The 24,074-nt window shown below is 44.9% G+C and overlaps 3 protein-coding genes across 6 annotated transcripts in view; 2 read left to right on the top strand and 1 right to left on the bottom strand.

Moving 5' to 3' along the window:
• The window catches only part of nompC (no mechanoreceptor potential C), a 110,914-nt gene extending 101,650 nt beyond the window's left edge, over nt 1-9,264 (top strand). The window contains exons 25-27 of the mRNA XM_084601436.1: nt 581-1,943; nt 8,308-8,418; nt 9,003-9,264. Of these exons, the coding sequence (XP_084457562.1) occupies nt 581-1,943; nt 8,308-8,418; nt 9,003-9,151 (1,623 nt within the window). The 3' untranslated portion in view covers nt 9,152-9,264. The remainder of the gene's footprint in view (nt 1-580; nt 1,944-8,307; nt 8,419-9,002) is intronic.
• Nucleotides 9,265-10,515: 1,251 nt separating this feature from the next.
• Noa36 (zinc finger protein 330 homolog Noa36) lies at nt 10,516-22,876 on the bottom strand. Its single transcript, XM_084601437.1, has 11 exons — nt 22,849-22,876; nt 22,557-22,679; nt 22,451-22,470; nt 21,753-21,823; nt 21,484-21,563; nt 19,054-19,180; nt 18,856-18,960; nt 17,168-17,214; nt 16,430-16,547; nt 12,569-12,679; nt 10,516-10,788 (listed from the first exon to the last, which is right to left on the bottom strand). The coding sequence occupies exons 2-11, from the start codon at nt 22,674-22,676 to the stop codon at nt 10,655-10,657; spliced, it is 933 nt and encodes a 310-aa protein (XP_084457563.1). The 5' UTR covers nt 22,677-22,679; nt 22,849-22,876; the 3' UTR covers nt 10,516-10,654.
• A 298-nt stretch (nt 22,877-23,174) lies between these two features.
• The window catches only part of Graf (GTPase regulator associated with FAK), a 61,151-nt gene continuing 60,251 nt past the window's right edge, over nt 23,175-24,074 (top strand). For 2 of the 4 annotated variants that reach the window (XM_084601435.1, XM_084601432.1), the window contains exon 1: nt 23,176-23,442. In XM_084601435.1, the coding sequence (XP_084457561.1) occupies nt 23,289-23,442 (154 nt within the window). In that variant the 5' untranslated portion in view covers nt 23,176-23,288. Of the gene's footprint in view, nt 23,443-24,074 lie in introns of all 4 variants that reach the window. The other 2 variants (XM_084601433.1, XM_084601434.1) reach the window with 2 other exon arrangements.

Below are 24,074 nucleotides of genomic sequence, written 5' to 3'. Positions count from 1 at the left end.
AGAGTTGAGAATAAGAGCTTCGCTCTTAGTAGCAAAAATGTCGTTGTCCAGACCCGCAATATTTTTATTCGGTAGGACTAGAAGCCACATAATAGAATGCCTTATGTGTCATAAAATTCGGTGATTGGCTGAGGGAAAGCAAACCGAAAGTGTTCCTATTGGCTGGAGGAAAATGACGCCACCAGCATCAAAAGTTATGTCACAAAACCGAAAGTATCGCATATAAGTAGCGGCGCATCTGCTTGCACCCGTGGTGCCCCCTCTAAAGCCTTTCAGGGAAATATCTAACCACCAGGTGATGACCTGAAGAGATGTCTGTATATAGACAGACATGTAGGAGCCCGCAAAACCAACTATGAAAACACGACAGAAACACGATGTCAACGCATCAACAACTTCTAATGCTGCCACGTTGCCCACTCATTATATATAATTAGGTGTCCCTGTGAATATTTTTTAAAAACCCTTGAGCCTTTACTGTAACGTTTTCCTTACGGGCCATTAGGCGGAAGCTATGACCGCCATAAAATTAATATTTAAAGCAATTCTCAATTACTAAACAGTTCCTTCTCTTTTGTAGTTCCTGATCGACCTGATGGTGTCCGGGAAAGTGCATCAAAACAGGCCCATGGTAGACTTTATCCTCGCCTCCAAGGCGCCCATCGACACCGCCGTCAAAATGGCGCGCAGCTACGAGCTCCTCTCGCTCAAGGAAAAAGAGCGTGCCATGGAACTCGAAGAGATGGCCGGCTTTTGCGACAACCTAGCCAACGAACTCCTCTCCATCGCCGCCTCAAACAACAACACGGCTGCGTTGCTCCGGGCTCTGGACGCTCGCAACACGCCCTTTCTGGACGTCCTGATAGAGCTGCAGCGCAAGACGGTCGTCGCCCATCCGGCGGCGCAGAAGTACCTCACCGAGCTCTGGATGGGTAGCTACCACTGGACCACTTTCAAGATCGTCATGCTGTTTCTCGGCTTCCTCCTCTGCCCCATACTGTGGGTCGCCTCGGCGATCCTGTGTGGGAATCGCTTCTCTAATATCCCCATCGTCAAGTTTATGTCCTACTTGGTTTCGCACATCTTCTTCGTGATCGTTCTCAGCATCACCATAATCAACCCGTGGCAGCCGTTGTACACGTCCACGCACCTGGTACCTCATTGGAACGAGTGGCTCTTGATCTTCTGGCTCTTGGGCATGTTCATCACGGAGATCACGAACCCATCGGACCGAGAGGGACTAGGCTACATTAAAACAGTGGTGCTGTTCGTCAGCGCGTTCGCCATTACGACGCACCTCGTGGCGCTGTTTTTTCGTGAGGAGTACTACCGGCTAATATGCCTCTACATCCGGAATCAGTTGTTCGCCGTCGCGCTGCTCTTGGGTTTCCTCGAGTTCCTCAACTTCCTCACGTTCCACCACCTGTTCGGGCCGTGGGCCGTCATCATTAGGGACCTCATCAAGGACTTGATGCGCTTCTTGGCCATACTGCTCATCTTTCTCGTGGGGTTTTCGCTGAACATGTGCGCCGTGTACCAGCCAGTGTTCGTGCCTCCGCGCGGGGACAACATAACGCTGCCCATTTTCGGCCAGGAGTTCCAGTCACCGATCAACACGTTCGAGATGCTCTTCTTCTCGCTCTTCGGGCTCGTCGAGCCGGACTACATGCCGCCGCTGCACCTAAGCCCGCCGTTCGCAAAGATCATCGTCAAGGTGGTCTTCGGCGTGTACATGATGGTGACGGTGGTGGTGCTCATCAACCTGCTCATCGCCATGATGTCAGATACCTACCAGCGCATCCAGGCCCAGTCTGACACAGAGTGGAAGTTCGGCCGCGCAAAGCTCATCCGCAACATGAAGCGCGCCTCGCCTGCACCGGCGCCCCTCAACTGCCTCACTTTCATCCCGGAGCTGATCATGAACAAGTGCTCCTTCAAGAAAGGTGCTTTTGTTTTATCTATCCCGCCGTATAAGTCAGCGGCCGATACGCTGAGAACGCTTGTCGCATGCAATGTAAGGTCGACGCAAACAGGGCACAAACTTGGCCACAAATATTTGAAGGGACATTGAGGACAAACACGTTTTCCGGTGTGGAGAGGGTATCGCGTTCTCATCATAAAGGGACCTCTCTCGCCGAAAACGAAGCTTTTATACTCCAGAAAAGAGAAAATCGGAAACGAAATGGTGATGTTGCCGTCACCGGCCGACTTCGCAAGTAAAATGCCTACGTCGACACAGATTTTCGGGCGGAAATCCTAGAGGTTTCGCTACATTGCCACTCACATCATGGCGGTTGCAACTTGTCCTTCAGTAAAGCCGTCGGGTGTTTGAATCGACTGGCTGAGATATTTTTAATCTAACTTTAAGCGGTAATAAAAATGGCGGGGTTTTAAGCGTGGCTTGAACCTAGTGATACAAGCAAAAACTGTGCATGGTAATGCATAATTTGGCAGTTTACGCGCACGCTCATGCTTCCCTTTGAGAGGCGCGATAATCCCTGTAACACGCCTTTCAATCCGCGACTTTTTTTATATTTCTTTTAAAGGTTAGGTTTTGGAGAACGAAGGTGCAGTAGATTTTTGTGTGGATGCCACGTAATGATGGGCATGTACGCTTAATCAGATCGAGGTCACACCACCTTTTTGAAGGTCACGCGGCCAGTCAGGCTGACTGGCTGATATACATATGGCGTAGTGAAGCTTTCGTTTCAAAATGCATTTTAAGAATTTAACATTTGCACCTCACAAGTCCTGGAAAATGATAAGCGCCTTCCCGGCATCCTTCACGGTGCGACGCGGTAGTGGCATGCAGTGCCCTTTCACAAGCAGCCTGCGCCCGACGCTATGGTGTAATGGTTAGGACGCTTGATTACTGTGCCCAAGGATGCGGGATCGAATTCCGGCCGAGGCGACCGCTTCACAATGGAAGCGAAAATCTAGGCGCCCGTGTGCTATGCGATGTCAGTGCACGTCAAAGAACCCAAGGTGGTCGAATTTTCCAGAGCGCTCTACTACGGCGTCTCTCATAGCCTGAGTCATCTTGGGACATTAAAACAATTAAACCATACACCAAACAAGCACCCTGCGTCGCATGTGAGGCTTCACCGCACGGCGTGCTGAACGGCATATGACGAGCGCACATTTTGGAAGCAGCGGAATAACCATGCACGGTGGAAGCGCGCGATACCGCCTTCCGAAACGCCGCGCAACTGCGATCGATTAGCTGGCTGATGACCGTCGCAGCCGCGGACAGCGCAAAGCTTATAAAAGCAAAACAAATTAAGTACCCTCCCTATTATAGGAGATGAGGCCGTTGCTGTTTCGTTACACTTGCCGTTGCGAGCATGTCAGAGGTGAGCGGTCAACTGCGCGGTCTGAAGACTGCTATTTTGACGATCGTTTACGAAGTGCCCAGACGCTGCCCAACGGGTGCGAGACCCGTAGCGCTCGTCCAACGCTATAGCCTTGCATGGACCTCGGCTAGGACCGCGCAGACAAAACATTATCAAAAGACCCGTAGGGGTTTCGAAACAATGTTTTTAAAGAATTTTTCATTACTTGACGAGTGTTTCCTTCAATCACAGACATATTTATCCGCATCTCCGAATTAACAGGGGTCGAATTAACGAGCATTTATACTTGCATGTCTTGGAAATCACGCCGAACAGACAGGAAGCAGCCTCCACCTCGGCCGCCACCAACTTTATATACTATATACCCTCCGGCGCCACCGGCCGCCGCGCCAGTCATGGCGCGCAGTTATAGGCTTTACCCATTCTTCCGTAGTTATTGCATTTTTGTTTCTTTTTTTTTTCCTTTCTCCGTTAGACATGAGCAGGTTCTTACTATGCCTCCCTATCGCGGTAGCGGCGTAGTACCCAGACCTCTATGGAACTTGGCCGGACCAAGCTGGGTAGTTCGAATTATCCGAAAGTCAGAGTTATCGCAGAGATGACAGCGCGAAAGAGACAGGGACGAGATACGACGACAAGGAGTCGTCCTTGTCTTCGTTGTCGTCTCGTCCCTGTCCCTTTTAAGCTGCCATCTGTTCAAAAACGTGTATCAATACACCCAGTTTACCACATAAATTGAATTGTCGCGTATCAAATTAGCAAGGTTTCACTAATAACATTCAAAAGTTAACATTGGTATAATGTTTGGCCTGAATGTTACATAATGTTTTTCTTTTTTTTTTTATGTCACAACAACATTAGGCAATATACAGACAACTTAGATAACAATTTTGAAACGTTATTTAATGTTTGGAGTTACCTGGACTTTTTCTTGTTATATATGTATTGTCACCTCGGGTGCACAGTAACGCCGCCAGCTTTTCGCACAATTGTCCTCAGTGTCCAATTGAAAGGCAGAATGGAAGAAGAAAAGTTCGTACACGTTCGTCTCAAGTTAAACCCTGCCGGACACTAAATAAAGTTGTCACTCACTCACTTACTCCTCTCTCACTCGCTACATGTCACCAAGGCGACAGTGATGTGTTCTGTTGGTATGCGGCTCGCGTCGTTTTATAGCAATAATATTAGCAAGCTTCGCCTTCCTGAGCTGCGATTCTTTTTCTTTTTTTTTTTTTCTAATTACGTGCATGGTAAGGTTGAAAGATAAGTTGCATTCAAATGAATGTGTGGAACGTCTTCATTCACAAGAGCGCGTAACTATCCTACACTTTATGCTAGAAGACGCACAAATCGTCGAGGAATGAGAACGGCTGCCGATGCGGACGGCACATAGCATTGGTGACCTTTACGTCAAATTTACGTCACCTTTCCAGCGCGCTTTTGGAGTTTGATGTTGGGAAACAACCAACATCTGATGGCAAATGGTACTGCCTGTAAGCTGGGTGAGGCTGAACGGAAAGAGCGTGAAGCGAGAGCGGTTCTACGTTACCAGTCAAGCGTTCAAAATAGCGACCTCGTGAACGCTTTGTTGAAATCGGAGATTGTCTAGCCACGCAAGTGTTTGCAGCTGGTGTTCACGGTTAGAACAAAACTTGTAGTAAGACTTAAAGTTGGGCGAGTTGAATCTGGTTCATTATGAAGGTAGCGCGAAAAACGAGGACCAAGAGTAGGACACAACACGAGCGCTTGTGTTGTGTCCTTCTGCTCTTGGTCCTCGTTTTTCGCGCTACCTTCAAAATGAACAAAACTTGTGTTCATACTAATATCAGAGGTCAAAGGCGCGGAGGAAACGCTTATCCCTACCTTCTCTGACCGAAGGCAGATTCGGGTGGCTACACTCGAAGGATGTGAAATTTGGAAGCGGTCCCATTCGAACCATGTATTTCTCAATTTTTATTTTCATGCAAAACAAAAAAAAAACAAAAAAACCCTTCTATGGCGAAGTTTCCCTACGCAAAATTTCTCGCTTAGAGGTGGGGCGAGTGAGACCTTAGTCATACATCTCGCCCTGGTTCTGACCTGTACAAAGGAAGCTGTCTTGGACTTAATCCATCATGGCGCCCATAACGTCAAGTAAAACCCTTCCTCGAACTTGCACTTCCCTAGCGAGAAAAATTTGGCAGTTAAACATGTAATTACGGAGCAGGGCCCGCCGGCCTGAACTGCCATGTATTTTAGTGCGGCCGAGCAAGCGTGTGTTGTTCGATGATACGTTTGCAAACATGAGTAAGGCATGTAAAACTGGGAGCAAAGGATTTTTTTTTTCTTGAATTGGGGGTCTTACCTGCGTTGTTCGTCCTTATTGGAACTAATTAGTCGGTTTCGAATTAAGTCCGAGTAGCTTAACTCCTGAACACGAAAGTCGTATGTTGCCATGAGATGGAGATCGCATTATTCGACCCTGAATATAACGAATTATTACTTATATCGAACACTAAAACATCCCTTTGAAAGGTCCAATGCAATGAAGGTCCGATCTGCAGTCAGGGAGCCGTATTTATGGGTTCAAAAATGGAGGTGCATTTGAGAGCGGTCCGATATAAAGCAAGTGCAGCCTTCTATTTCGACGCCGGTTGGCGAAACGGAAATGGGGGAGCTTAGCAGCATGCACATGCTGCCGGAGGGGGCGTGCACACTAACTCCTCTTCAGCGCATTTACTAGAGGTCTGTCTTCAGTGTTTACGCATTGATTGGTCCAACACGCATTTGCAGTTCCGGCACCCCGCATATATATGTGCCGAGTTTCAAGTACAGTATATGTTACGCCTTGGTTCCACTGGCAGGACGTGCTGGCCCGAGATAGTTTGTTTCAATGACCCTCAAGTGCCTATATGAAACGTCCTCCAGAATTTATTTTAAAGCATGAACTGCTTTCGTGACACGTTCATCCACCAACCATGGGAGACTTTTCCGCCATCAGGCGCTCATCCGTCGCCATGGTGTTCAGTTAAAATGAAAGGCGCGGTAGAACTCTTAGTTATGGGATCAAGGAAGTGACAAAAGGCGAGATATTAAAAAAAAAACACCTTTTAAGCGAGTTTCGCGAGTTACGCGACACATTGCAAGCGTAGTAAATGTTGACTTCTAGTTTGCCCACAAAACGCACGCGGTTAGCTCAGTTGGTAGAACGACTATCCCGGAAAGGTGGTGGTCCCGGGTTCGATCCCTGAACCAGGACAAATTGTCTTTAACTACGAAGTTTTCCTTTGTAGCCGTATGGCTGGGCTCGAGTGGACGTCAATGAGTAATTACTCCCTTATCACAAATCTACTCCGCCTTGGGGAATTCCCCTAAATATTCAATCAAAAAGCAACATATGTGGTCTATCAGGACTCCCGATTAATCTAGAACACTTGGATTTAATAACGGTCAGTGACGTAGCATAGGGCATGGGCGCGAGCGTAGTGATCTTTTCGTACGCAGTGATTTCAACTAGCTCGTTGGGGTTTGGCGGCGCAACCTGTATGCTTGCTTAAAACCATATGATATTGCCAGTTGAAATCAAGCGGGCGTAACTGCTTGCCGTTCTGCAGCGCGGTACCGATGAGCAACATTGATTATTCGTGCCAAGCGGAACAGCCTAGCAAATTGTTCTGGTGGTTGGGGGAGGGGATACTGATCACGGCTTATGTTGGCCAACATGAGTGGCACCACTCTTGGTGACTAGCGCTTGCACCTGCAGCAGAATTTTCGTCTACGTCTGAACCCTTACCCTCTCCGGTGCCACTGCGTCGGGAGGTCCGGGCTCTCCGGGTATTACAGAAAGATTGGAAGGCTGTACTTGGTCTCTTTCGTAAAAAAAAATCGGGTTCAGCACGTTTTTCCTGTTTAAAATTTCAGGCCACGGAAGGGGTTTCCCCCGCAAAATTCTGCCATCAGAACACACACACACATCGGGCAGTGCGCAGTGCCCCTGCACACGACGCATTTTCTAACGGCTCTCCCGCAGTCAGGTCGCCTGCGCTGCCTTATACACCTGCTGGCAGCAGTAGCTACACAAACACACGGCAAAACCACGCGACGAGGCGAACATACACAGCAGTTCGAAATAGTCCTCGGTATAGCGTGCCCGTATTCCTCGCAACACCGCTGTCATGCAGAGAAGCTAGCACCCAATGCACCACTGTTATGCGATGAAGCCCTACTTCGCTGCCCAAAACGTTGCGGAAACGAACTTTGCTTTGTTTTAATCAAAGGTTATCTGTTTGTAGTGCACTACAAACAGGAGTCGACCTCTCGTGACTGCTATTTACGAAGCACTGTCCACTGGTGCTAGTGACACTGGTGACACCCAGCAAGCGGTGCGCTGCGCTGCCAAGTAGCCCGCCTTGTGCCTCTAGGAAACAGATTCCTGTACGCAACACCTACAGGGGTTTATATCCCTGTTTTTTGTAGATAGCCCCTTATTCGGGCCGACATATTTTTACACCGACGAATCCAAAAAATAAAATTAATGCTTCTCCTTTACTCTTAACCATCCGCAACCCCTTCAAATTTACACCCTTCAACTTCAGTTCATGCCCCTGGGAGGAAACATGCCACTTAAGTGGCAGTATCATACTCTTGCTTCTACTTGTGAATAAACTTTGAACACCTAACTACTTCAACTACTTCACGATTGAACGAGCCCTTGGCAGCCTCCTTTCAGGTGTAGCCTGGTAGCAACAGATAAGCGCCAACCTAAAAGCAATGGATCCTGCAGAGAATGCATAGGCCACAAAAACGAAATAATTTCATGCTTCATACATAGCTCAACATGTTGAGTGGGATGCAGCTCTTCCTCACCAATGTTCAGAGATGCAGTCAGGAGGCATAATTTTTACAGCTGGTGTTTTGACAGGGTGCATTTTTCCCATACGTTCATTCCTTGCGTTTCTCTCCCTCTGCTACGCAGTAAAAGGAGGCAGCACACTCTCCATGCTAAAGGACATGGGTTCTGGACAGACACAAAGCAGGGCCAACTCTGCCACTGGACCGCGCGGCAACAGGAGGATTATGCCACTAGGTGAGCAGATTGCATTTTATGATCAAACATCGGGAATGTAAACTGGCCACAATTGCCACTCTTAAGAAATCAAATATTTCTACGACTACATGCAAAAACCAGATCAGAGGCTATCTGCACTCGAAACCATACTTTCTAGCCCTATGTAATGCTTCTGAATTAAATGCAATAAAACAGACAATGGGTGTCAAGCATGAGAACAGTGGTGCTACCACAGCTATGGCTTCTGGGATAGAAATGGATAGCAAATTTAGTAGGTTGCATAAACTGTTTTTGTTTCCACCGACTCGCATTGTAACTCCTCTTAAAACATTTAGTACAAAGACGTCAAGAAACAAGTCATTCCTCCATGCTTTCCAGCAAAACGTCTTCCTTAGTATCGCAAACATCTTTTAAATCTCTTGTGACGACACCACTGGTCGCATGTGCAATGCTATCAGTTGTGCGCACATGATACCTTTATGATGCACTTCTTGCAAGTCTAAGTATTAGTGCATTGAATGGATGTATTAATCAAGAATTCTAAGAAGTTCAAAATTATCATGCTCATATCCTTTTCTGCCATCCTTTTTTTTTTTTTTCAGAGGAGATGATGCAAGGCATGAACAAATTGACAAACGTGGTCGACTGGCCGTCCATATCAAACAAGTACCTGGAAAACTTTGAGGTGCGCAGGGCCTCACTATCTGTGGTTGAGACACTGCAGAAGTCATCCAGCAACAAGAAGGAGTAAGGGCGTATGAAAGAAGATAGGACATCAAACTCGAGGTGCTAGCTTCAGCTTCTAAGCAGGATGACACACATTTTACGGCCTTAGAGTCCACTGCAGAAGAACTTAGTGGCGAACACGAGTGCTTGTCCATCTGCCTAGAGGCTACCCTTGAGACATGTTGTACATTCCCTGCAGTCAATCTGATTGAGTTCTGCAAAGGTGCGGTGGCACAGTATACAATCTCAAAGTCTGTAAAAGTTTTTCTGTAAAAACAAAGCACGCCAAATGTTACAAATGGCAAGTAATTTTGCACAGCGCGAGACCTTGCCCGTTTCAATTTCGCATACTAATCACAAACTGTCAGCAGAGTGTTGGAAAGCTTGTAGACCCTTGTTCTGTATGATATACACTTCTAGAAAAAAAGCATTTGCTTCCAGCCTGGTACCACTTAAAAGTTGCAAGTTTCTCAAAGCAAGATGTGCACTCCTTTCGGCATCTGTTGCAGATTGTTACAAGCACCATGCAAGACTCTGTTCAACATTTTGTTAAGTATGTGCTGCACCCAGCAGCAGGTGAACAACTGTTCTCACTCATGAGCCATGTATCATACGAAAGCTAACAGTCAAAGATGATTTGATGGTTTATACCTGCTCTGTAAATATATTTACTGATACCACATATATTTGGTCAGCGTGTACACACTGCTCACTGTCTACACAGAGGTTTACTGTTTGTACAAGAATGTAGATAATTTAGGGTACTTTGGATCTCTTTGGAAAGTATGAATGATTACAGTTTAGTAGTGGGCATAAACTGTAACGGTTAATCTTACATTGATCAATGGGAGAGTGAGCCTTAATGTCAGGAAAATGAGATGCCAAACTGTCCAAAGAAAACCCAGGTACTAACACTACAATACAAGGCACCCTGTATGCTTTTTCATCAACATGTGACTTCCGATTGGCAGAGTGGTTAAGGCACTCTGCTATTCTACATTCTCATTCATGACTGTGGCAGGCTCTTACAGATAAGTATGAATGTTATGATATAAAAAAAAAAAATCCAGAGCATGTTGAATACTACCGTTTGGTTTCATTTAATGAGAAGTTTTTTAGTGTTGTAGTATCCGTAAGTGCTAATGCACTGTCTTTTGCTGCAAGCTTCAAACACTTGTTGCATGAGGTTTGCAATGTTTGAAACAAGTGCCTGTTTTCCAGCCATTGCTGTTAAATGAGCTATTAGCAAAGGATAGTGCCCGATTTTCAACACAAGAGAGATAATAAACACCAACTGTAGTAACTGCAGTGGCACAGTAAAACATGCACAGTATGCTGGCTTCAATGGCAACAATTCTCAAAATATACTGAACATTGACTGCATGCCCTTGAAGTAGTTTTCAGCCGTTATACCATTTCCTGAGACTAAGACTTCTTTCTCATCCTTATGTTGTTGACAAATACTGCTCTACTCAAATATCAGTCTTCAAATAGTGAAATCCTGTTTCATGCTGGAGAAAAAAAAGTTTTATTCCTTAGCCCCTGTGGTGTCTTCTTTTTCATCCTCTTCTTCACTCTCTTCATCCTCAGAGTCATCCTCATCATCATCCTCGTCATCTTCATCATCTTCATTATCATCATCCACATCACCTGCGCCACCACCTGCAGCAGATGATTTAGTAAAAAAATCTAGCTTAAGTATGTGGTGCTTGATATTGCAACAAACTGCCACAAACGCAGTTAAGGGGGGCAACATGTGTCAGCACTAAGAAATGGCTGATTCCCACCACGCTGATAAAAGTTCATTGTTCCTGAAGACCATGAAATTACAAACCAATAACAAGGTGACAGGTTAACTTAACAGTGATAGCATGAGCAATTACACAATGACGTAATTGGCAATCAACGATGTTAGCCAAGCTTCAATAGAGTGGGCACTATTCATCAAACATGAGGCATTAAGCAAAATAAAGTTGACAGCAAGTGTCAAAAGTGCCCACCCTACAGCACTATGATCAGTCGCTCAAACATATTTAACTTATAATAAGAGAGTAATTACTCACTGACATCCACCCAAGCGCAGCCATACGGCTACAAAGGAAAGCTATACAGCTTTCTCAGAAACTTCGTAGTTGAAGAAAAATTCGTCCTGATCCGGGAATCGAACCCGGCACCACCGCCTTTCCGGGGCAGTCGCTCTACCGACTGAGCTAACTAAGACAGTCAGCAGATCAGATGGTAGGGCGAGAGCGAATTGATCTATAACTCGAAGTGGGAAAGGTGTTGGTCAAATATTTAGGGGAATCCCCCAAGGTGGAGTAGATTTGTAATAAGGGAGTAATTACTCATTGCATCCACCCAAGCGCAGCCATACGGCTACAAAGGAAAGCTATACAGCGTTCTCAGAAACTTCGTAGTTAAAAATTCATCCTGGTCCAGGGATTGAACCCAGGGCCACCGCTCTACCAACTGAGCTAACCAGGACAATCAGCAAAACAGATAGTAGGGCGAGAGCGAATTGATCCCTCAGGGCGGCGTAGATTTGTAATAAAAGATATTTACTCATTGAAATCCATCCAAGCGCAGCCATACGGCTACGAAGGAAAGGCAGTGGTCCAGAGTTCGATCCCTGAACCTGGATGAATTTTTTTTAACTACGAATTTTCTGAGAAAGCTGTATAGCTTTCCTTTGTAGCCGTATTGCTGCACTGGGTGGATGTCAATGAGTAATTACTCCCTTCTTACAAATCTACTCCACCTTGAGGAGTTCTCCTAAATATCTGACCATTTCTAACCTATGTTCAGACACCAGAAAAGCTACAGGGAAATAAATTACCAAACTACCAACTCCTTTATTTTATCTTTCAAAACATCAGCTGTTACTTGACGCTCGCTTTGCAAAACTCTGTAAGTCAGCTTTCCTGCATAGCAAAATCCCCTTTATGCCATGGTGGCATGGCCCGTCGTAGAGGCAGAAGTTGTGTGCAGCATTGAATACTTCAATTTTATGCGTTATGCCGTGCACATTGCTGACATAAAGCATTCTTTTGCAATTGTAACGTAGGGAGAGAGAATGGTTCTAGGGCAGAGTGGTTTGGCAGAGCCGCTCTTTAACCACAACAGCAACACAGGGCAGAGGAGCGCAGAGAATGGATGTGACATTGTTATCACAATAGACGTCTCCAGCCTTTTACCCGATCTATACCCTCAAAACAGGCTTGGATGCCATGATGAAGGCGCTTTTTCTGTGCGGAGAAGCTGGCTTCCAGAGTTTTGCATAGGGTCCTTCAGCTGAATATAAGGCAGACAAACACAGGCCGAATTCCAAAAAAGTTGCTGATTCACATCACACCATGGCAAACAAATTGCAAACTGCTGTCCATCACAGAAGTGTAAGCTGTAAATATCGAAAATGTTCGAAATTTGCAGCAATGTTGCTTACCTGAACCATAATAGCTGTAGCCACACTCCCCATAGCTGCTGCCAGCACCATACCCTTCGTCGTCATCATCATCCCGCCCAGCTTGCTGCCTTCCGTAATTGTGGTGTCGAGCTACAACACAAAAAGCAACTTAATATTAAGCCTCTGAATTATTTTGCATGCATAAATTTAGAAATTAAAGATCAGATTAAAAACAAAGTATCAAGTGAAACACTCTAGTTTGCACGTTACCTTATCTCTACTTAGCACTCTCACGCAACTATGCAGTTTATTAGGTACTGAAATTTACAATTAAAAATTTTGTCAAAAAACAAAGAAGAGAAATGAAAAGTACTGAAAAGAGTCCTAGATGTATGTAAGATTTAAAAACTGCATTTTACTATTAATGACAACTCAAACTGCCCAGAATAACTTGAACTAGCACTTTCCTGCACACAAAGGTGACTAGTACGACTGGCCACATTTAACACAGAATTCACAAGTAGTATGACTTCTGTGTTATGTAAAGTAAAGCAGTTCAGTAGCTTAAATGGAAGCCTTCCTTATAAACAAGTATAATGCAGTGTTAAATTATGCTTATTAATTGATCAGGAGTGCACATGCAGATGAGTAGGGAAAAGGCTTACAGCCTCTACATACAGAAACAAATTAATTTATTTGTTCAAGCTGTCATATACATGTTGCATGTGATGGAAATCGCTCAGTCAAGGCACAGCCTCTAGTATAGTCATCATCATCATCAGCCTGACTATACCCACTGCAGGGCAAAGGCCTCTCCCATATTTCTCCAATTAACCCGTTTCTGTGCTAGCTGCATCCACTTGACCCCTGCGAACTTCTTAACCTCATAGTAATGAGCCATTAATTATTAATATCTATTTGCATAGTATAGAGCGACACATGCAAGAAAACTTCACTGACTCTAGGTCTAATGAGACTGCACACATGACAGAAAAGAGAGAAAGGACACTATCTAACACCACCATTTGTAAGTAGCTCCTTATGCCTAAGTTTCCAACCTCGCCTCGTCCCAAAAATGGCTCCCACCAAGCACGCAATCACAGATGTGATTAATATCAAAGATACTTCACCCAACCAGATATGCTGTCGACCTCACACAACTAGCATGATTTCCTCTTTTCCTTAGTTTATACTTTTTTTTTTACCAATTACTGGACATATGTTTATCTTCCCCACTGCAGAAGATCATTTCCAGCCATGCCATCAGACCTCACAAACCTTTAGTGAATCGCAGCTGCTAAGATAACCATTATGCCAAGAACAGTTTGTGCGAGAACGGCAATGCTGCTAGGTTGCGTTTTACAATGTGTACTTAGACAGCAAGCATAGAAAATGTTATGCATGTTCACCAGTGAAAAGTTTTTTTAAAAAGCACTTCCTTTGAATTAAAAGAAAGTTTGAGAAAAATGAGAGAACTATGTTAAGGCAGTAAACCATAATTCCTGGGCCCCACCATGGCGATGCAGTGGCTAGGGCGCTCGACTACTGTGCCCAAGGATGCGTGATTGAAACCCGGCAGTGCACGTTAAGAAAACCCAGGTGGTCGAAATTGCCAGAGCCCATCACTACGGCGTCTCTCATAGCCTGAATCGCTTTAGGACGTAAAACCCCGCAAACTAAACCAAATCCCAATTGCTCATTAACGTGTAGTCAAACTCATTTATAACAATATTGAATTGCCAACGGAATATCACTGTTATAACCAATTGCTGTTATAATTGGATTATGCCAAAAAAAAAGATGACAAACTTAATGCCAGGAAAATAGCATACAATCTTTATTTCATTGATGGAAAAACCTATCAGTCAGCTACTGTTTCATGGCATATTTAGTTCACAACTCTTTGTGGTGTGCCTAATTCTGCACATGCCCAAGTGCAGAATAAGCAAAAATGAAGTCCCTGTGCATCGTCACCATGCACAAATTCTTCAAGTCTCGACACCCTACCATTAATATTACACAGTTGGGAACTTTGCGAACCTTCGTGTTACTGGCATTTCGAATGAAGCCTGCTTTCCATAAGAAATTCTTGATGCAAAATCTGATGGGCTTGCAGGAGTGAGGAAACAATAACAGCATAAAGGAAATCATTCGCATTATGTGTGTGGCTCAACTGGTGTGGTTGCAGCATTTCCATGTTGTCTCTCTTACAATTAGTTTTTGGTGACCAGATTAAATTGTTAGAACTGATAATTTGCTAGACAGCATAGCTATAAGCAGTTTATTTTACCACCGAAAACATCAAAAAGGTGACAGTGCCGCGTTAGCCCATTATAACATTATCTCCGATATATTATTATAAGTGGTATTTTTATAAGTAGGTCTGACTGTACTTGTTTTCTTGACCTTTCGACATGAAAGCAAGCCCCTAGGGAGAGCATCACAAGAAATGAAGTATTAGGCTACAAGTGAAAGCCGTGCAATACTCCCAAAGGTTTGTAGCTCAAGAATTGCCCTCACTTTGGGGATTTAATCACGAACCATTGCCAGTTGCTTTACGAGTGGAGCTGAAGAAAATAGCTGGCAGACATATCTCTGATGCCAAAGTAACCAACAAATCATAAAGGCTGTTTGTCTAATACGCTTAAACAATATTTCGACCAGCATACAACCAAACACACCCCCCCCCCCCCCCCCCCCAGACCCAGCCCCCATTCACTTCCAAAGGTGATGAATCGACGGGATCATTTGCGGTGGGCATAGTGCAAAAGCCACTGAGCCGATTGAGTGGGCCAGCTCCTGTTCACTATGATTTGTAAAGTTGTACTTAGACGGCGCTCCACACATACTTGTTGGACGCTACTTGGATGTGTTCAGGGTGTCTAGCAAACCACTATTTTCAAAATCCTTGACTTTTCCACGTTTCCCCCTGATTATTTCAGTTCAAATTCCCTGACGAGTGAAGAGGCTCAAAAATGTACCTGCTGATGATAACAAAAAAAAAAAAGCTATTTATTAATCATATTCCACAATTTAGAATAGTGAAAAGGCTGTAATTAGTGTTAATGGCCGTTAAAAACATCAAAAGTTTACTGAAAATTAAAAGCGCACTGATGCCAGCCTCAGAGCACGCGCAAAGGCATTTGAGCCGCCCATCCAGCAAACAGCCGAACTAATCCAATCCAATATGGCTGCGTGCACACACTTGGCATTTTCCAGGGACCATAGCAGCACAGCTCACCGATTGCTTTCGTGCTCTGGCCGCTGCCAGCGCAGTTATTCCTGCTTTTTGCCGCATACTACTCTACGCAGCACTTCCGCATATTTTATCGAGTACCCACCTCACGGGTTCTTCTATTGTGGCAGCTCAGCCATGCACTGGCAAGACAGCACACACAAAAAAACAATCTGCATGAATTACATACTTGCTCTGCACCAGCTTAAAATGAAAATGCACTGCAGAATATATCGTGCGATTTTCCCTGACGACGAAATTTTTGATGGTTTCCCTGACACTTCTGATTTTTCCTGGTGAATAAAATTTCCCTGAAAATTCCCAGCTTTTCCGGTTGCTAGACACTCTGGTATTGTCAACAGGCGCCAACACTTATTGTGTTGTTGGAATCAGAAATTTGCTGTTTTTGTTTTTCTTCACTGTTGTTGAAAACGGGCAACATGGGAGGCCATTTCAAGTGCTCCGCGCTTGGCAGCAAGTGGGTTAAAATGCATTCAAAGCTTTCTCCAAAATGGAATAAGAGAACCCCCACAGGCGATGTGAATATATATGTTACCATGCCATTACGTCCTCTTTAAGTGACAAGACCTAGCAAATGCAAAAGCAACACAAGGTGCATGAGGGCTCGCCAATACGGGAAGGCTCCCAGGACCTCTCAAACTTACTTGACATGCTGAGGTCCTTTGTCTGCTGAGTCTCAAAGCCACACTTGGGACATGGCATGGGTTGATTTCGCTCATATTTGAACCCTTTCCGCTTGACATGGTCATCACAATAGCATGTCTGACAAACAAGATGGAAACAAAAGACATTAATCAAGCCTACCTTAAAGACCACAATTTTTTTTTGTGACATAGATAATTCCATATGACACAATACAGTCAAAGCACAGTAGGATTCATATGGACTGCATTAAGGTTGCAGTACAAACGCAGCTGGATTAACCCTCAGTGATAAATTAGGTGCTTTTACACTAAACAAAGGCTTCACACATGCGACAGAATTTTCCTCAAGGGTGAAGGTGAACGAAGATGGGCGGGCAGGTGCTTGGTGGCATTTCTGGAGAGCGAAGGCAGGGAGTCAGGTTATTGGTGGAAGGTTGTGAGTGGACTGCTCCTAAGCTAGGAGAGTGCAGCTAGGAGGTGGCTAGTATGTGAAGCTCCCAATTCACAGTTTTTGGGGACCCAGACAGGTGCTTTTGCAAAGTGACAGCCGCACCACTTTCACAATAAAAGGCAGCACCTATCGATGAGAGAGTGACAGGTTGATCTGTGATGTCTTTTTGCACTTCATCTATGCTAGCCAAGCACAGCTTGCATCGTAGCGTGTTTTACTTTATACAAGCCACTTGGTTATTGAAGAGTAAAATAATTCAGCACTAACAAAACAGGAAGACTTCTTACCTTGCAGCGCAAACAAGAGTGGTTACCAAGCCGGTTGCAGGACATACCTGAAAAAAAAAATGTTGTATATATATATATATAAATATATATAACAGCAATGTGTTGGAGCATACTCCTAAGCCACACATGGCTATTTTTGTCAACTCTTTTGCTTGTATCACCAGCATATTTTTTTTTGCAGTGAGCACTTCTTTTACTTGAATCTTTTTCTCAGCTTGAAAACAATAAGCCCCACCGCGGTGGTGCAGTGGTAAGATCCCCGGCTACTGTGCCGGAGTTCCAGGGTTCGACCCCGACCGCGGCAGCTGCATTTCGATGGAAGCAAACCAAAGTGGCGTCCGTGTGCTGTGCGATGTCAGCGCACGCTAAAGATCTCCAGGTGATCGAAATTGCTCCGTAGCCCTCCACTACGGCTCCCCTTTCTCTCTTTCCACTTTCACTCCCACCTTCCTTCCTTCCCTTATGACACGGTTCAGGTGTCCACAAATCAAGTGTGACAGATACTGCGCCTTTCCCTTCCTGTGAACCAATTATTATTTCACAATAAAAAAAGTGCAAGTCAGATGAAACACTTATCGTAAAAACCTGCTTATAATACAACATTGTTTTTCCCCAATTTTATCAAGTCAGATTTCCACCTCATAACATATGTGGATCCAACAAATTTCAGTCCAAATTCGCAGTTCCTGCCTCATTATTAATCAGCGCTATCAGCACTACACTTCCAGTGAGAGGAGGCGCTGTGTAGTGGTGGCGTTGGCAGACTGTTTCGATGGTTTCAATTTCACCATGCTGGCCCTACGATCCTTGCGACCACAGTTCCCGTGACGCACATGCGACGCAAGGAGGTAAACTATACCTCGCACAATGAATGGATGGCAAAAGGATCACTAGGCAGGCTGCATGGGTCTCTCACAGGCCTCTCCAGTCATGCTGGCCACGCCCTATAGATGAATTGCGGAAGGAGCGCTTTGGTCATGCTTGCGAGAAATGCGAGATACCAAACGCATTTAGAGGTATTGAAGAAGTTTCTAGAGAAAGATGACTCTAGCAAGGAATTCTCGGCACACGATACGTACGCCGGACGACGACGATTGCAGAAGTCCTGAATCCAAGAACACTTCCTGAGCGCACATGCCACGCGCCTGCGTGTGATGCTGGACGCGAATGAATAGGTGCGGGCATGACATATGTTAGCCAGCTGCTTGTGTGATACTGTTTCGCGTCTGAGCTGGAAGCGGCCTATTGGTTTGAGAACAACCAGAGGAGCCATGTGGCCAGGGCAAATTTGAGTTGCTCTTTTCCACACGGTGCGTGAAATTACCCGATCAAGCTTGGCGACGCGATAAGGGGAGCAAACCAGCACCGGTAATTAAGGTGCGTGGCACTGTTCGAAGCCTGGGGTGGTGAAGCATCGGACACGAAAATGCAGACCGCGTAAGCCTCGAGGGGGCAACTGCAAAACGTAGTGCAAATAAATACTTTTTTTTATATTTCCTTTCTCACATTATACACAGATGAAAACGTTTCCCCCGTTTTTCACTATCCCGAAATTACACCTCGGATCATATGAAGGTTTTTACTGTAGTCTGGCCAACAACCTAATCATATGTATGATACGCACTCACTGGACATGAGCGAAGAAATTAAAAGACAACTGTTCACAGATCCACAGCAACATGGCTCACATTTCAGAGTCTCGGCCTCCAGGATTTGACAGCTGGCCTGATGTTCAAACTGGTCATCCTCGCAAAGAAAGCTGTTGCAGAAAGAACACTTAAATATGCGCCCACCTAGGAGAGAAAAGCAACGGCATAAGTTAGTCGAAAGAGAGGTCTAAACATTAGTAGTCATTCAGCCAGGGTCACCTCGCCCAGCACTCTTACCATGCTCCCACACATAGCGTTCACACTCTATGCATGTAGCATCTTGTAGGGGACATGTGCAGGCATGGCTGGTCAGACACTGCCTCCCATGACAAATCCAGGCTTCACAGTAGTCACATATGGCCCCCTGAGAAAGAGACAACAGCTGAAACCGCAGCACAAAATGCAAAACGTGTGTCCACATACTTAGTGCCAGTTCGCAAATTCAGCAATGCTGAAACCAGGGAGATGAAGCTATTCAATGAGAACTGAAACCAAGCACTTTTGCAACTGCTTTACCATAAGCAAAAGTGAACCAATCATGTTGCCAACCTGTGGCCTAAACAAAAAAACAAAAAATTGCTGAAGGTTTAACTCGTCTAAACCTAATTATACAAAGCGAAAGTATGTCACTTGCAGATGACATTGATGACACTGCAAGGTCCTCTGCACAACATTTCGAGAAGGCCCAGCTTCCCTTGGGTCCATAGCGAAGCGCGCACTGCCTAAGCGAGTGGTGGACTCCAAGCGTGCGGCAAGATAATCAGTCTGATAGCGGGAGCGTGCATGCGTGGCAGCTCCAACTGCTACGGAAGACAGAATGCGCACGCCGGTGGCAGAACCACCGCAGCGAGTGGATAGTCACATGGTCAAGTCAGCACAGCTACGGCGTGGCTGAAGGTCGATAAAAGTCAAAGCGACCAAGTCAGCGACACTCGCGGAACATGGCGTAGTAAAGCTGTCACTTTAAATATCCAGCACAACATTTAAAGGGCAGTAAGAGAAGAGATACACGCATGTGTATGTGGTAGACAGGTAACTCTCCCCAAAAGCAAGCTTGATCAAAAAAAGAACCTCGAGACTACAGCATAGATGTTCAATGCAGTGCTGGCATTGTAATTTCAATGTTCTCCATGAAGTTTGCAGCAATTAACCCATTATACATTGTGTCCTTCCTAGGAAATGTCAGAGAGAGCAGGGCCCGCTCATATCTCCGAAGATGATAGTGGAGTGGTACCACACGTCTCTACAACGGACGCTGTTTTACCACAGAACTAAGTGCTTTATGGACATGCTTCCCAGCTCCTCCTCAGATATCTTCACGTAATTGGACAACAAGTGGTAACAGTCGTGGTTAAATATATTGCCAGGTGCTTACATACCAGGTCTAAGAGCACCTTTAGCCTAGGACACAAAACTGTGCCATGAATGGTGACAGATTTTCCACAGTGGAGCCAACACTAGCAGCATATATTCATGGGTAGTCTAGCCAAAAGCTACCAGCAAACTTGTCTTCATACCACATCAATCTCCCACTTAATAGGGATACTGCACAAAATTTTAGATTGTCTATTTTTGTACTCGAATGAAGCTGGCATTCCTATAGTAAAGATTCCTATAGTAAAGGGATGGAAGCTATTTTAGAGTGCTTTCTTTATAAACCAACAAAATGTCTTTAGAAGCAGCCATTTAATTACTAGAGAGCATCTTCAGGAGCATGTAATCACCAACAGTTGATATAGTAAAGATTTTTGCCACTCCAGGTGACTTTACTATAAAGGGGTTCCTGTATTCAGTATAGGCACAAGTGCATTTTATCAAGTTGTAGAGGGAGTTAAGAGACAATCTACCCAGTTTTTTCTATCAACATACCTCCTACATGATCATTTTTTTTCTGCCCTTTAATAAAGGCCATGAAATTTGAAAAAGTAACGCTACTGCATTACGACGTTCTGAACCATATAACTTTTTTAAAAAGCATGCCAAAGTGAGCAGCCGAAGCCCACTTTGGCGGGCTGCACAATGATAAAAATAAAGAAAATGGAAGCTGCCTTGAATTATGTGTCTTCAGTACATTTTCTTTCGTGACTGTTTTGCCAGTGTGATAGCTCAAGGAAAGCTATGTGCGAGTTGCCTGTAAGCAACCTGCCAATCGTTTCTCAGTGATCATGGCTCGTGCTTTCCATGCCCCAACAGAACGTGCTGATGCATTTTTAAGACTAGGCTGACAGCAGCATCGGTCACCCATTTCGAGACAGTGAGCGCACATGCTTCATTGAGTCAAAGCTGTTTGGCAGTGCTAAATACTATTGAGAGCAAAACTGACACTGCCCTCGAAGTTCTGAACTGTGCTAAACCGCATGTGGGTGCCACCTAACGAAGAACTTCAGGTATTGGATCTGTGCAGAGTGCATAAGTTTCGGGCAGCACCCACATGCACTGCAGCATGGCTCAGAACTTGGAGGGCAATCTGTTAGTTTTGCTCACAATTGCACAAAATGGTAGTGCAAAAGTGCAGTCACGTGATATTTTATCATATCTTTGACCAATGTCACCATCTACGAAAGTCGCTTTTTGACCAGAACGGTCGCATAACCTCTGCAAGTCGCAAGTGTGAACGGACCTCCAAAGTTCGAGCATCAAAAATTCATGATATGCACTGCAACTTACAACCATGCCAAGTCCCGTCGTAAATTGGCCTGAATGTTTGACAACACAGTCGCCAGTCTTCATCATGCATTTCATTTTTCCTGTGAAACAAAAAAAAAAAAGGACTTTTTTCAGTCACGTAATACCCACCTTTACCACACTCCATATATTCTGAATACGGGACATAGCGCTCACTGCCAATAAATGGCACTCTGAATTTATATTATAACCCCGCATCAAAGAAGCAAAAATGCACAATAAAAATTCCAAATAAGTACAAATGATCTCACCACATTTAGCACAGACTGGTAGTCGCTGAACAGCCGAACAGAAGTAGCAGAAAGCCCGGTTTTTTTGTTTCCTGTGAGTGGATGAAGAAACATTTTGACCCCCTACTTTGAGACCGGCTGGTGGAAGATGCCACCAGCCTCATGGTTTTCCCATCCTTCAATGTAATCGAGGCCCCGTCATTTATGGAAATAGGATATTGATTTTGATTTATATTTAGTCTTTTATTATTATTTCATTACTATTATTATTTTATTTTGTATTTGATTTTTATTTAGCATTTCTAGGACATGCACAACCGTATCTCCCTTTACAACACTGCATTTCAAAACGGCTTTGTTTTCCTTAACAGGACGCTTCCCACTAAATTAACATAGAAAGCCACGTTTACAATTTTGCTGGTTCCTATTTATTTAGAGTTTTTTTTTTTTTTCTAAACTGCGTTTACTCAACATACACCATCTGCGTAGCTTTACGTTTCACAATTTGTTTCCACGTGTTTATTTTTACATCCCTGCCACTAACTTTACACCCTGACTGGTTACTGGCAACCCTCACTCGTTTATTTTTCACCATAGCCTTTTACTTTTTATTCATATACATAACAAAACAGACGGCCGTGCTCCACAAAGCACTTGATAAGCACAGCAGTGTATGTAAGTACAAACAAGCAAACAAACAAAAAAAGAAGACTGGTTACCTGCAGCATTTGTCACACTCCTGTAAAAACGCGCAGAAACAAGCTTGTTATTTCTCATCAAGCAGAATATGCAATTTTAAACAAGCGTGAAACGCCGCAGACATACCATCACGGCATTGCACGGATGTTCACCCAAGTTAACCCGGGCCGCATTTCCCCGAATGGCTTTCTGCCGAAGCTTCTGCTTCTCCGCCTTTTTCCTCTGGCCCGTTTTCTTTTTCGGCATGATCTGGACAGAAAGCGACAAAGCGGTGCAGTTGAAAAAAAATCAGTGATTCAGTGTGGATCGGAGGTCGCAACCACCGTGGTCGCAACCAAGGAGGTCGAGTACCTCCTTGGTCGCAATACTGCGAAAGCGATGTTGGCCTTTTGCGTCGCAATCGCCAAATATAACACACCTTTTTCTGCAGTCCCAAACCAACTGACGAAGCTACAACTACAACAAACTAAAGTTGAGCCGTAAGTATTGCAGGATTGCAGCACCAAACGGTGGCCGCAGCGACTCGGAAACCGCGATCAGTGCGCCGCCATTGATTTTGATGATGCTGATAGCGTTTTTGAAGTGGATGTGTTTTTAGCTGTAGTTTTTACATACAAATAATTTCCTTCATAACGTCACACATTCATGCCTAAATGTAAAAAATTAAAACAACAAATACTTACGAGCATGTAACGTTGTTTAATTTTACCTGAGTGTCTCGCATTCCTGAGCTTTAACAGGTCACAGACGTCACTCGTTTAGCAACAATGCAAGTGCGAACTTCGTTCGTGTGGATCGGGATGGAGCAGTAAACAGGAGCTGTGCTATGTTAGTATCACGACACCGTTAACTTCGACCATGGGTCTGTTACCGCTCGAATTCACAGACTGTCTTACTGACAGCCCGTATTTCCGCGAGAATCTCCATGCGCACGAAAACGAGCTGGACCGGACGAGTCAGGCAATCAAAGGGATCATCAAGGAGGTCAAGGATCTGCTGAACGCTGCTAGAAGTGAGTTTTTCTTAGAAGTTTTGCGCCGCCTTTTTCTTTTGCGGCACGTGTTCAGAACGCGCAATGCAATACAAGAATGGTACGTAATTTTGAGGTGACCGTATTAGACAATACGACCGATCAGCGTGCGCCGAGTAACTTTTTGAAGCCGCGTCGCGAGTCCCACCCACATCGACACCTAACGCTTGTTGGTGCCGGTGCTCACACGTCTTCACGAGCGTCGTTCTTGGATCGGGTTTCTACACTGTGTGGTGGCTCATCCTCTCTTCACGCAGTAAACAAATACCATGTACGGCAGGTGCATCGAGCAGCGTCGGTACGTGCGCTGCCAAGAATAATGGTGCATGGTTTTCCGCAAGCCGGAAAAGTTTAGCGAGCGCGCGCGCGGGAGTTTGTTGCCATTAACGAAAGCCGCGCGTTGCAAATGATTTGGAACGACAGAACTCGCATTCTTTTGTGACAAGGGCATGGCGTAACGGATGGTGCGACGTCGTCATGCATTATCTTAATTGTTTCGTCATTGCGCTTTACGAGTCAGTTGACAGCGCAAGATTTGGGAATGTTATCATGGGAAGCGTTCAAGTGCAAGTCCGTAATCCCGTGTATATATATATATATATATATATATATAT

The sequence above is a fragment of the Amblyomma maculatum genome, chromosome 4 (genome assembly GCF_055883805.1).
Source record: "Amblyomma maculatum isolate TAMU_Amacu chromosome 4, ASM5588380v1, whole genome shotgun sequence".
Lineage (NCBI taxonomy): Eukaryota > Metazoa > Arthropoda > Arachnida > Ixodida > Ixodidae > Amblyomma > Amblyomma maculatum.
The sequence above is the reverse complement of the archived record's forward strand: the minus strand, read 5'-3'. Positions and strand labels throughout refer to the sequence as shown.

Bases quoted from the DNA above. Each gene is read 5' to 3' on its own strand.
- Noa36 (XM_084601437.1), bottom strand. From the start codon at position 22,676: ATGCCGAAAAAGAAAACGGGCCAGAGGAAAAAGGCGGAGAAGCAGAAG. The intron at 19,181-21,483 runs GTAAGTTGCAGT...TCTCTTTCTCAG, and splicing joins CGACGGGACTTGGCATGGTT to GGGGCCATATGTGACTACTG. The intron at 18,961-19,053 runs GTAAGAGTGCTG...TTTCTCTCCTAG, and splicing joins ACGCTATGTGTGGGAGCATG to GTGGGCGCATATTTAAGTGT.